Consider the following 13,162-nt stretch of genomic DNA (forward strand, 5'->3'; position numbering starts at 1 on the left):
GCCCATCTCCCGCGGTCCCCTCACCTTGGGGGCCCGATTTCGGCAGCCCCAGCACCGACTCGCCACGCGGGGACCGCCGCCGCTCCCCGCCCCTCGGGCTCCCCGAGCCCAGCGCGCGCACGCGCATGCTCACACGCCGAGCAGCCCGCGCGCCGCAGCTCCTCCTCCACTCTCCTTCCTCCTCCCTCCCCGGCGCCGGCGCGGGTGACGGCCCCTCCTCCCGACGTAACCCCCCCCCCCCCTCCCCTCGCAGAAGTCTCCGGGGCTCCCACGGAAGTCCTGTTTTTACAGAAGACGCCCCTGCGTCCGCTCGCTGGCTGCGTGCCGCGAGGTCGGCTCGGAGAGTCTCTCAGGAGGCGGGACTTCCTGTCCCGCGCTCTCTCGTCTTCCGGCTGGAGCCGGAAGACCCCCCGCTCCTGGAAGGAGTCGGAAATTCCCGTACGGGAAGGTGAGACATTCCGGATCGTCCTGGGAAATCAGGAGGTGGGATCACCTTGCTCCAGCGCCATGGTGAGTCCGCGTGTTCGGGAAGCGCGGGCCTGGGGTGCACGCAGAGGGAGGGAGACGCTTGGCCATTCCCTTCCAGAAGCGGTGGGAGGTGGGTGAGCCCCGAGTGACAAGCCCCGGAGGCGGAGCCCACCGGGCGCCGGTCCTGCTCTGCAGGTGGCTGTGGGTGCCCGGGCTCCGGCAGGGCCGCCCCTCGCTGTCATCCGGGGCAGAAGAGTGCTAGTCGTGTTCCCACCTGCTTCTCAGTCAAGTTCCCACCGGGAAACCGCGTGCTTGAAACCTGCCCAACTGGCATCCGTTAAGTACCTACTGTGTGCGAAGGTGAGGTCAGGACCCAAGGACCTTGACCTCAGTAGTCAAAGTCTTGTGCGCTACGGGAGAAGACCCATTCATCCTCTTCTCAGACAATGGGATGATTGTCTTCTCAAGAAAAACATTCTTAGAGTACAAAATGGATACAAAGTATCATAGTGTTCACGCAGGAGGTCCCTTTTCCTTCTCTCGGGTAAGGATAGTAGTCTTTGCGCTTGAAAGGATTTGGTGCTTGTGTAAAAGCTGTTACACTGTATCTGCCTCTGCATAAACCACCTGCCTAGCTGAGTGTTAACCTTCATTTGGTACCTGTTCAGGGTCATCTGTTTGAAACATTCAGATAATAGTGGGGGTCTGTGCTTTTTGTTTTGCAGCTTCTAAAAGGCTTTGAGTCTAAATCGTAGTGAACTGTTTTGTGAGACTCTTTAGTTCATATTTTACACGTATTCTCACTTGTCACTTAGATTTTACTACACTGCATTATGTAACGTACAAGTTGGCAGGGTGGTGTAATGGAGAGAGCAGTGGATTAGGAGGCAGAGAACCTGGGCCACAAATCAGTTTCTGCTATTTACTACTGACCTTGGGCAAATCACTTAACTTCTTTGGGTTTCAGTTTCCTTATTTTATTGAATTTAAATGACCTCTAAACTCCCTCAGCCTTAAATTCTGTGATTCAGTTTATTTTACTTAGTGAGGTGAGTTGCTACACAGTTTCTTCAGAAACATGTTCACTTGCTTATTAAGTTTAAATAACTTACAGGGCTAGACTTTTGTTGAATGTAGCTTCAGCCAAAAAAAAAATCTGAAGGTTAACTTGCATCATTAAATACTAAAGAACATGAATATATATTTGTTCACCATGTTCCCACTAACTAGCAGGTCACCCAGTGAAGCTCTTAAGAAGTCAATTTGAGCCCCAAAAGTCATTTATTAGTTTGATAGAGCCTGCCGCCATGAAATAAAAATTCTTTGAAAAGAAAAGGATACACTGAAAAGTAACATTGATTTAAAGTCATGCTCAAGTATTATACAAGCCAGACATGAAGGGGTAAAGTGTAGCCTATCTCCAGACACATTTGGTACTACAGTGTTGTGTAAAGGATGAAAATACTAATAGCTTATTTCACACATTTAAATTAATTAATAAGTCATGGGTCCACAGTGGGCTTCTAAGGGCAGTTATGGATATCATTGCATTGTGTGAACAATCATGCCATTCTACAAAGAATCCCTTCAGAGATGGAATAATGAGCCATATTATCATAGGTCCTAATACATTGACCTTTTTTATGTTCTGTTAGTGAACTTCAGCCTTAGTTTCCCCATCTGTGAAGTGGGCCAGAGACACATACCTACCTGCTCTTGGCCTGAATCGCTGAGCTTTTGTGAAAGACAGAAGTGGATTGGTTATTCGTCTAAAATTATATTCCAGAGAGTTTAAAACTTAGAATGCCACCAAAGGTGGTGTGTGTGTGTGTGTGTGTGTGTGTGTGTGTATACATATATTTTATAAAACCTCAGGACTTCTTAATGAACAAAGGAGAATATACTGTATATTTCTATACTGTATATAAACTTGGTCTGATGACTGTCACCATTGCCCAACATTTTTAGTTCACTCGAGTTGGCTTCTGTAGTTTACTTTTGTTCATTTTATCTACATTTCCATGGTTAGGGATGTTTGTGTTTTTAGTTCTCCTGACCATAACATTAAATACTAGGCTGATTCACTCATTTTTTCACCCTCGTAGTTAATTTATATTTTTTAAAGTCAAGATATTCTTTTTTTCCTTTTCTCTGGTATGTCGTACCTCTAAATCACCTGGTATATATAACAAGGTCAGTATTCCTGTTATGTTAATAAATGCCTCCCAGAAGACCCAAGATTATTTTTAAGCTATTTTTAGAAAGTTCACCAAAGGAATAAAGACTAGAGTCTTCTCTGATTATGTATCAAAAGTAAAATGGAAAATAAATAAAGCCAGCATATAGAACATAGAAAGTGGTGTAAATGACCAACTTAAAATAGGAGAAACTGATTAGGAAACTAAATCTACAGTTAGTAATATAAATCTAATCATTTCCCTTGAAGATTAAATTATAATTTCCTTTCACTTAGAACTTCCCACTTTATTAACGTTTCTGAGGCCATCTTTTTCACACACACACACACACACACACACACACACACACACACACACAGAGTCTGTTCTTTCAACTTTGAAAAAAAGTTAGACCCAATAGACTTGAGTGAAAGGACATTTCAGAATTCAAAATGAAAAGACATTTCAAAATTCAGTTTAACAAACATTAAGTGCTTACAGCGTGCAATGTAGTGTGCTAGGTCCTGGTAAAAGAACAGCCCCATCCAGAAGAACATTTCTAATGGAAGCATCATATTACAACAAATGGCAACCTTGAACAAAATTTTATCAAGCAGTGAATAGTCCTTACACACACTCAAAGGTTAGTTCACAGTTCAAGAAAGGAACTTGCCTATACACTATTAGAGTAAGAAGCTCTGAAGGACTGAATCTTCTTTGGGTGTCAAGTCACTGGTATACTATTTTTCTAAGCCATGTAACCATACAGTTTTACTCTTTGAAAGTTATAATTTTTAAAGATTTAGTACTGTGAATACTTTAAGAGTTTTTAATCAGGATATGTTAATGTTACTTTTTGGCAAATATTCCTTAAATAAATTGGTTACCAGGCATGGTGGCCTATATTTATAATCCCAGCTACTGGTGAGGCTGAAGCTAGAGCAGGCTTGCACGACTTGGATCTCCTGGGCTGCTTGGAGCATGTCAGAGGATTTCCTTTACCTACAAAAGATGTTTTCCTCTGCATTTTTCAGGGCACCTGAAATCCTTTGAAACGCTGCAAGTCTTGGACCATAAGCAAGTTGTGAAGGTCTGGTCTAGAGGATCTCTTGAGCTTAGGAGTTTTAAACTGCACTAGGCTATGCTAATTGGGTGTCCCACACCAAATTTGGCATTAAAATGATGAGCCCCCTGGAGCAGTGGGTCCAACAGGTTGCCTGAGAAGTACCCAGTTCAGAAATGAGCAGGTGAAAGCCACTGTGGCTATTAGTAGTAGGATTAGACCTGTGAGTTACCTTTGCATTTCTAGCCTGGGCAAGATGGAGAGATTCAGTCTTAAATAAGAAATAAAGAAAATAGTTAAGTTCTTTAGATATTAATTTTAGTTTATAAATCAGTTTACGTTTTATGATGTGAAAATGTATTTGTTTTACTACACATTTTAAAGTTAGTCACTTTCTTATGTCTGAATCAAATAGCAAAAACAAATGGTTCATGTGTGCCAGAAGACAGTGGGAAGCTGAATTTAGTCTTTAGTTTTGTAGTTAAAAGAAATATTTCTATGCTACTGTTTTATTGTAAACTGTACAAAAGTAATAGAAATATACAGTAGTTATAAAATGTAATACAAATGTCATGTAGTGCCCTGTATATACTAAGCACTTAGTAGGTATTGAAAGAATAAATGCCTGTTGAAATCCTTCTCTTCCGTTAAGGCCAAAGTCAGGTGCCATGGTTTTTATGAAGTCTTTCCTGAGCAGCTTTAATGAATGTAGGACTTCCTCCTCTCTTCTTATACAGATCAGGTTTTTAAAAACCGAGGACTTTCTATGTTCCAGGAACTGGGCCAAGTGAAGAGGACACAAAGAAGTGAAACAGTTCTTGCCTTCAGGGAGCTTACGTTTGAGTGGAAGATATGCATACATACATGTTTTCATACACAGGTGTTCCAAAAGTCCTGTTGTTTTAGGCTTTAATCATAAGCAGATTCAATGCAAGGTGGCATCTAATGAGATTTAGGAGACTTTGTTTGGATAGTGGTGCTTAAACTGAGTTTTAAAGGAAATCAAGAATTCTTAAGGCTGAAGATCTGGAAAAAGAATGTCCCAGGCATGTAAAGGCATGGAGACAGGAGATATGTCATATCTCTGAAGAAAAGGGAGTAGACCAGTCTCGTTGAACTATAGAGAGAAAATTAATGTATAAGAAGACTGGAGAGGTGGGAAGAAGTCAGAATGAAGAGCTTGGTGCCAGACGAAAGAGTTTAACATTTGATTCTACAATTAAAAGAGAGCTGCTGAAGTTGGGTTTTTTTTTGGTTTTGTTTTTAATGAATAGTCATTTAAGTGCTTACTATATGGAAAGCACAAATAGTAAAGTAAAATAGTATTTGCTCCCAAGCCCCTTGGAATCAGCATATAGGAAAGATTTAAGGTGCAATTTATGGGAAAAGCCTCAATGTCCTTGGTGTACTGCAGCAAAGCAAATGTTTCTTTAATATAATTCCTGCTGATCAAATCATATCAGTTTCTGATAGTGAACTCTTTGATGGTGCCAAGGTCTTTGGTATCGAGAATTTTCCTCTCTGGTTCTTTGGTGGCTAGGGGTGTACCCCTTGTACGAGCAGTTATCAGGCTGCATCAACACAGGGATTGCCTCCCAGGATGATAACTGGAGGCGCCGGCTGGAAGCAGTGCTAATCTCAAGGCTCTTTGGTTCAGGGTCCTGGGCTGTACACATCAGGGTCTGAGGGAGGATGATGGCCAGGGTATTTGTGGTTGTTTGACCTGCCTGCCACGTGCTGCCTCCTGTTTCCCCCACAGGTTGCTTCTGCTAAATTGACTTGCCTGCTCTGTGTGGAAATTGGTGGGGATGACTAGCCCCTTTTCCTTAGTAGTTGTTGCCCCAGATCATGACTGTAAGGGCATAATTACATGTGTGCTTTAGGAGAATAGCCACTTTGGTGACTGTGTAGAGGATAGATTTGAGTGGTGAGAGACTTGATTTAGGGAGATCAAATAGGAGGCTATTGTAATACGTAAAGTGAGAATTGATGAGCTACTTATCTAAAGTCATAGCTGTACGAGTACAGAGAAGATGAGATGTCCTATGGATAAAAAAAAATTTTGCAACTGAGTGGATGTGAGTGGTGAGGGAGAATAAGGAGATGACCATATCACTGAGCTTATGAATCCGCCTGACTGTAAAGATACTGATACCTTCAACAGTAATAAGAAAATTCTGCAGAGGAGTGGTGTTTAGGGTAAAGATAATGTTCTTTTTGGGGAAGTTGAGTTTTAGGTTACTATGAAGCATTCCAGTTCTAATTCAAACATTTCTAGTTTGCCCATTTTTCCTTACTACATTCTTCCTTGTCTCTTCCTTGTGTACTTTTCTTATTCCTTTTATTACCTTGTAAACATCTTGAAGGCAGATATGGTTGTTTTTCATTTTGTGTCTCTGTGGATGTTTAATATCTTTGTTGAATTAAATGGTGTATGTGCTGTTATCCCCCTCCTAGGCTATAAGGTTCCGAAGGGTAGGGACCCTTTGCTCCCAACATTTTTCTTTTCATAATAACTATGTACTAGGCACTGTGAGGAAAGGGAAAGAAAGGGAATAAGCATTTATATGCACCTACTCTATGTGAGGCACTATGCTAAGAGCTTTATAAATATTATCTCATTTGATCCTGATAACCTTATGTGGTAGGTGTTATTATTATTCCCATTTTATAGTATAGGAAACTGAAGCAGGCAGTGATTAAGTGATATTTAAGATTCAAAATGCCTAGTTTCTATATATAGTCTAGTTTTATTGAATCCCAAGATTCTAATCTGGGGATATAACTGGGAATGTTTCACCATAAAACTAAATGTGGGTAAAAATGCTGTTTATGGAGATTGGAACTTGGACAAAGTCAAGGTAAAGTTGCTGCAATAAAAATCAGCTTACATTTGAATTGGATGCCCTCTAAGAGTTTTTCTGTGGTTTTAAGATATACATTATTGTATATACTTGGATGTTTTTAAACAAATTACAAATATATTAAGTTTTCATTGTGTTAACATGCATATGATGGAATACTTATAATGGAAGATTTGTTCAGAGCTACAAATTGGGGTGCCAGCATCACTTCCCTGTCATTTGTAGAATAGCTAGAGACCCAAGTCATTGGTAGTGGTTCTGGTGGAGACTTCCTTCAATATTGTAGGAAGGGGATCTGGAGTAAGAACCAGTGGGCATGTGGGACTTAACCATTGTTGAGCTGGCTCCCATCACCAACAGTTTTTTTCAGTGCATAGTGTGGAGGGTGGAGTAGTTAACATCTAAATTCTTCTCTAGCTTTTACAGTTGAATGATTGTGGTCTTAAGGAGGTGGCCTACTTGTCCTTATACTGTTACTACTTATTACTTCTGACCAGGATTTCCCTTCTCCCTATCTCATTGCAAAAACATGTAGCAGCATTCTTTCTAACATTTCTGTCCCTGAAGTAAGCCCCTATTTGGATGTTTATAAGAGGTTTCACTGGTAGTAGCAATGGGGAGCACCTAGGGTGGTGGGAAATCTTCCTTCTCTCCTCTTTCCCCAAATATTTCCCTTTTTTTCTTAATAGAAAATAATTCTTTGGGGTTTACCGCCTACTCTTGGGAAGAAATGGTCCCTTTTATTGGTGATCTTCTAGTGGAAGCTGGATTCCTAACTATTTGTTGGAAATATTGTAGAAGGAACTTCTATTAAGCTATTGGTTGGATTAGAGATGGTAAACACTCCTGAGTGAAGCCAAACCAGATTAAAATGTTAATTGGGAATTATTTAACAAAATAAATACAGATACAGCAAAACAGAAATAATGTTGATGTGTCCACAGCAATATCCTTATTACAGTTTAATGCCCTGTTTCTGTTTGAGTTGGACAGCCCTGGCTTAGATCACCTCTGAAATTCCTTACAATCCTACTATAACTGTACCACTTAGGTAATCCAGTCTTTGGGTAGTGGACTTAAATAACTGTAGTGTGATTGATCCACTTTTCAGAAAAACTCTGGGAGCTGAGGAAATTGCTGAACAGTCTAGAAGTAAGGTGGTAGAAGTAGAAGAATGTTTTTCTTCCCTTCCCTGTTATCACTCCATTGCACACTCTCAAACTCTTCTCTTGTCCTGCACTTAGAAGAGTGGGGATTGGATGGTAGCATTAATGGGGTGGGCAGAGGGGCGAGCGGAGGTTAGACGAGAAAGGGTTATGTGTATGTTTGGGATTCCCAGTGGTGGGAGTTTCTTTTCCTTCCCTGGTGCATGCTTCTTGGAGTGTCTGGTGGTCTCCTGAGGTAAGTATCCTTTCAGATTACTGTGTGTGAGTGTGCATTCAGGTGCCAATGTGCCACCTATGCTTAGACTATAGAAATGACTCTTTAGGAGAGTACTTCAGAGGAGCCGTCCAGACTTGTAAGAATGTCCGAGAATATCTCGAACTGTGCTAGGCTGTGATTACTCTGTTCTTACAGTAAGCTAATGGACTTATCTTTTTTTAGATTAGCGACAAATATTTTTGAAATATCTCTGAATTACTGATAAGTAAATGACTGATAAGTCATTCTATGTGGTTATGTAAATAGCATCTTTAACAAGGAATTAAATTGATTTTTATCATAATATACATTGTTACAGACCCCAGCAATTAACTAATGACCTTTGACTTTACTTTCCCTTTTCTCAATGTCAGAGCTTCCTGCTTGATTGTAGGAAAATTAATCTGATTGCTGTGTAGTGGTACAACAAAAACCTCATAAGGAATGCTTAAATATTTTTTTTGAGGCTGAGAAAACATTAAATAACAAAGAGTAAACATAAATAAGGCAGAGGGCATTTGTAAGGGGTGAATGAGTCTGGAATATTTTTGTGTAGCTTTATGTTATGTGTTTTTTAGGGACACTGCTTATATGAGACCATTGGTCCTTGTGTAGAAAGTTGTGAGAGAAGGGACCGAAGAGGAGAAGAGACAAGGACTTGATCTCACTAAGGAGAAAATTATGTAGGTGACTTGAAGTTACCTTGGGGTAGGGGTTCAATTTGTGAAGGAGAAATTTGGGCACTGTTTCTGCCTTTCTTTGTACGCTTAGCACTTATTGCCTTGTGCCTGGCACATAGACCTCATCTAGAGCATTGTGTTATATCACAGTTTAAGAAGGACATTGATAAGTTGAAGAGTGGCCAGAAAGGGGAGGAGGGGAGGAGGCTGTTAGCGTTCCAGAATATCCACAGAAGACATATTTGCATCTTCTGAGGTGGTAAAAGCTTTTCATACTTCTTGGAAATATATGACAATAATCTACAGATAATGTCAAGAATACGTATGTAGATAAAGAAAGAAGAGACTTGTCCTGGTCTTAGGTGATTTCTGAGAGCTGGAAAGGAGGGTTTGCTGTTGACTTTAGATAAAAAATCAGTAGCTGTACAGTCTTCTCAAAGCTTGCTTTAAAATGCAACAGATTACCCTCTTAGACTTGTCAAGTCAGAAAACATTTTACATTTCCTGTGATTTGCATTGGAAACAAATGATACTGGAAGAGTCTGGAAAGAATCTCTAGGAATTAGGAAGACCTGAGCAGGAAACTCAAGGGCAGAGGTGCTATTTTCAGCATTATAGCTGATTGGAGAGAAAAGTAGGCTATAGAAAGTGTAGATTTGCCTTTAAGATGATATTGAGTAACTGGGATTTGGCTTTCAGAACCATACTTCATCATGTAGAAAAGGATCCTGTGTAGGATTAAGAAAAATGTAGAGATTGGCTTTAAACAGGGTAGGGAAAGTAGAAAACTCCTAGATCAAAACACTCACCCAGACACTCCGCCAGCCAAGGTGAACAGGAGCATCAGAGGGTCCTAGTCTATTTCACATGACACTGACCAGCAAGAGGGTCGGGGACAGTGCTCAAAAGTCTGCATAGATGCACCGAGTATGACTGATAAAGTAAAGTAGAAATATTAAAGATAAATACAACAATATGGATAGCAGTTCTGGAATGTGTCAGTTCTGGAAACATAATAAAACCTTTTTCAGTTCAACTGAAAATGTTAAAATATATTTCTCCTTTGCAGACTTACCTGAAGAAAGGAAACTATTAATATTTAATAAAATTTCTCAGGAAATAATGCCCTCTACTAAGATTCTTTTCCACATTCTCTTAGACCTAATTTCTCTTAGGAAAGTGTGTAAAAGGTCAAGAATCAACTCTAAGGCTCTGGGAAATAGATTATCAGTGGTAAACAGAAAGAAATAGAACTGTGTAATTTTGTTTTATTGTGTAGTTAAACTTTCCCTGTTCAAGATTCCTATAACTTTGGAGGAGGCAGAGTTGAGTTAAGGCACGATCCCTGCCATTGTGAACATGATGGTTTTTTAGAAGGATATACTACATAAAATTTAAAATTATCAAGGAGCTGACAAAACCTGCACATGATGGAGATGCTTGGTACTGAAACATAGCATACATTAGTAGGTAGAGAAAGTGCATTTAGCTTGTATCAAGGCCTTTATTAGAGAGGAAAGGAGAGATGCAAAGATTCTGTGGAATTACAGTGGGCAAAATCAGTTGGATAGAAGAACTTCTAAACTTAAATTTTCATGCTTTGAGAAACCTATTAGAATTGCCCCAAGTGACTGGTAGTATCTTCATTACTTGAGGTTTTCATGTGGAAACTAGGCAACCACTTGTAGGAAAGAGCTAGCATTTTTATAGGACTTTAAGGTTTGTAAACAACTTTGCAAATATTTCATTTTAACTTCACAACTACTTGCATGCTAAGTGCTATTTATTATCCCCATTTTATAAATTAGAAAGCTGAGACACAGGTTATGCATAGATTGTACATATGTAATACTGCAAAACATTTGTTGGAAGGATTCTTGTTTAGAAATGGGTTGGATTAAGACTTCAGAGGTACCTTTTAAATCTGATTCTGTGGGAAAGGGGAAAAATCAAAGAAAACCCCAAGATTTTGGACATGATAGAATAGTTGACTAATAATATCAATGATAATTAAAGTGAATCAGAAGAAAGGATAGGTTTGGGATAAAAGATCAATCAGTTTTCAGATATGTTGAGTTTGGTGTACTATTGGGACACCCTGTGAAGTAGGAGTCCTGGAGCATAAGCATATTTGAATTAGGCTTTATATGATATGTGGATAGTAAATAGTCAAAAGATTTTTTCTAAGGATCAGAAACAGTGTTAACAAAAGTATAGATAAAAATCTTTTTAGTAGGCTGTTGGGAGTTCATAAAAGAGATAAGGGCTGGACATAAATATTCGTATATTATTTGAAGTTGGGAGTAAATGAAATTGCCAAGGGAAAGAATGGAAAAAGTGGTCAAGGGTAGAACCTTGGTGAACACACATTGGAGAGACTGATAAGGCAGACAAGATAACATCCAGTGTTGTTTGAAATGCAGAGTTTATAGCTATTAAAGCTTAAAAATTACTAAAGTGTAAAAATGACTAAAGCTTAAAAATTACTAAGACTTTTGGAATACCCTATTTAGGAAGAGTATGATGTGTCTGAAGCTAAAGGAGGAAAAATACTCAGAAGAAAGTAGTCATCAGGGTCAGCTCTTCAAAGATGTCTAAGAGGAAAAGGACTGAAATAACCCGTTTAGGGTCATAGGATCATAGATTGAGAGCTGGAATAAAGGTTGTCTATTATGTTGTATTCGTTTTAAGTTAGGAAATTGAGACCCAGAAAAGTGCAGTCATTTTTAAAAGGTTACAGCCCTACACTGTGCATGATGTTATTAGGAGGACATTGGTGACCTTTGAGAATTTACATTCCATAGGATAGTGGGGACAGATTTTTCACAAATAGCAGAAACTTCTTCCCCAGACCCAAGTCTTTGATAGCAATCCAGCAGTGTGATACCTAGACTGGGAGGGATTCTAGGGTTAGAAGCTCTAGAGGACAGGGCTTCCTTTTGGTAAAAAATGTCTCGATACTTACAAATTTGGTTGGTTTTTGCCATCTCTCTTTTAAATGAGGGTGTTGGATAGTTAACACCTAAGATCTTTTCTTTCCAGGTCTCAGAGTTCCATTATTGTGGACCTTTTTTGTACTGTTGCTCTTATTTCTGATTGAAGTTTTTCTCTCACTGTTTTACTGCACTTATGTTCCTCCAAATTGTCCTACCCCAAAAGAAAACACCTTGCCTTTTATAAAACTGTACAAGTTTCATGTTTTTCATTGCCAGCAGCAAAGTGTGTGTATGTGTGGGAGTGGGGGAGAAGGGAGGTAGAGATTTTTCCTTCTTTTCTCTTTTCCAAAACCTTTCAGTTTTTTAACTGAACAGTAAATGACTGAGGAAAGACAAAAGTCAATGAGAGCTTTTATAAAATAGGATGGACTGTCTTGGGAATTCATTTCAGTTCATCAAGATTTATTTCATGCCTCCTATGTGCTGGGTACTGTGCCATACCTTGGATATACAATGACAAAATTGATATAGTCCCTTTCCTTAGGGACCTTAGATTGTACTGCAGGAGCTGCTAATGGAAGGAAGTTTTCTTCTTCATTGGTGGTCTTCAGATAGAAACTGTATGATTACTTGCCAAGGATGCCAATTGATTGAGGGCATTCCTGTTCAGTAATCAGTTGGAGTAGATGGCCTATGATGTCCTTTCCAATTCTGAAATTCTGAGGTTCTGAAAGTTTCTGAATGAAGTTACTTAACCCCTTTAGTCCTCATTTTTCTCATTTATAAAATGAGGGGGTTGAATTAGATGGCTTCTGAGGTCTCTTCCATGCTCTCTCAGGTCCTGTGGCATAGAAGCCAGGCTTTTTGAGGCCTGAATTTCATTGTAGGCGGATGAGATTGGGCCACTGAAGAGGGAAAAGTAGAAGATGCATGAGAAAAAAGTGATATTTCTTGGAGTAAGATCTTAGAGGACGCAGGGGGGAATAGGATTGAAGGGGAACATACGGAGAAAGAGGATTAGCGTTAGCAAAGAATAAGAATACTTCATGCTCTGAGGTAGCAGGGAAGAAGAACAAATAGGTAATAATATTGAGATATTTTGAGAAGTGGAAATGAATTGAAATTCATATTCCTGGATGTTCTCAATTTTCTCTGTTAAGTAGAACACAAATCATCTGTCATAATTGTGACTTTTGGGTATGTGACTGAAATTTTAACAAGAAAAAGATTGGCATCAGTTGCTGTGGTGGATAAAATAGGGAGTTATCTTCAAGGAGGAGAATTTTGAAGAACAGTTGAAATTATGAACCTTGAGTTAAGTTATCATATGGAATCAGCTTAACATGATGACTTTCTGAGACACACACATATTTGTGTGTGTATGTGTATATATATATATATATATATATGTATATATATACACACACATATACAGAGAGCTCAAGTCTGTTGGTGAGGCAAATATTGTTTTGATATCGAAACTTGAAAAATAAAAATCAGACATATGGAGATGAATTGTTTTATATGATGGAAGAAACTGCTGGATGATGAA

The 13,162-nt window shown here is 39.4% G+C and overlaps 1 protein-coding gene across 1 annotated transcript in view; it reads left to right on the forward strand.

Moving 5' to 3' along the window:
• The first annotated feature begins 259 nt into the window (after positions 1 to 259).
• TMEM161B (transmembrane protein 161B) overlaps positions 260 to 13,162 on the forward strand; it is a 124,141-nt gene continuing 111,238 nt past the window's right edge. The window contains exon 1 of the mRNA XM_072606201.1: positions 260 to 510. Coding sequence (XP_072462302.1) covers positions 508 to 510 — 3 coding nt within the window. The 5' untranslated portion in view covers positions 260 to 507. The remainder of the gene's footprint in view (positions 511 to 13,162) is intronic.

This window comes from Notamacropus eugenii, chromosome 4 (assembly GCF_028372415.1).
Source record: "Notamacropus eugenii isolate mMacEug1 chromosome 4, mMacEug1.pri_v2, whole genome shotgun sequence".
Taxonomy (NCBI): Eukaryota; Metazoa; Chordata; class Mammalia; order Diprotodontia; family Macropodidae; genus Notamacropus; species Notamacropus eugenii.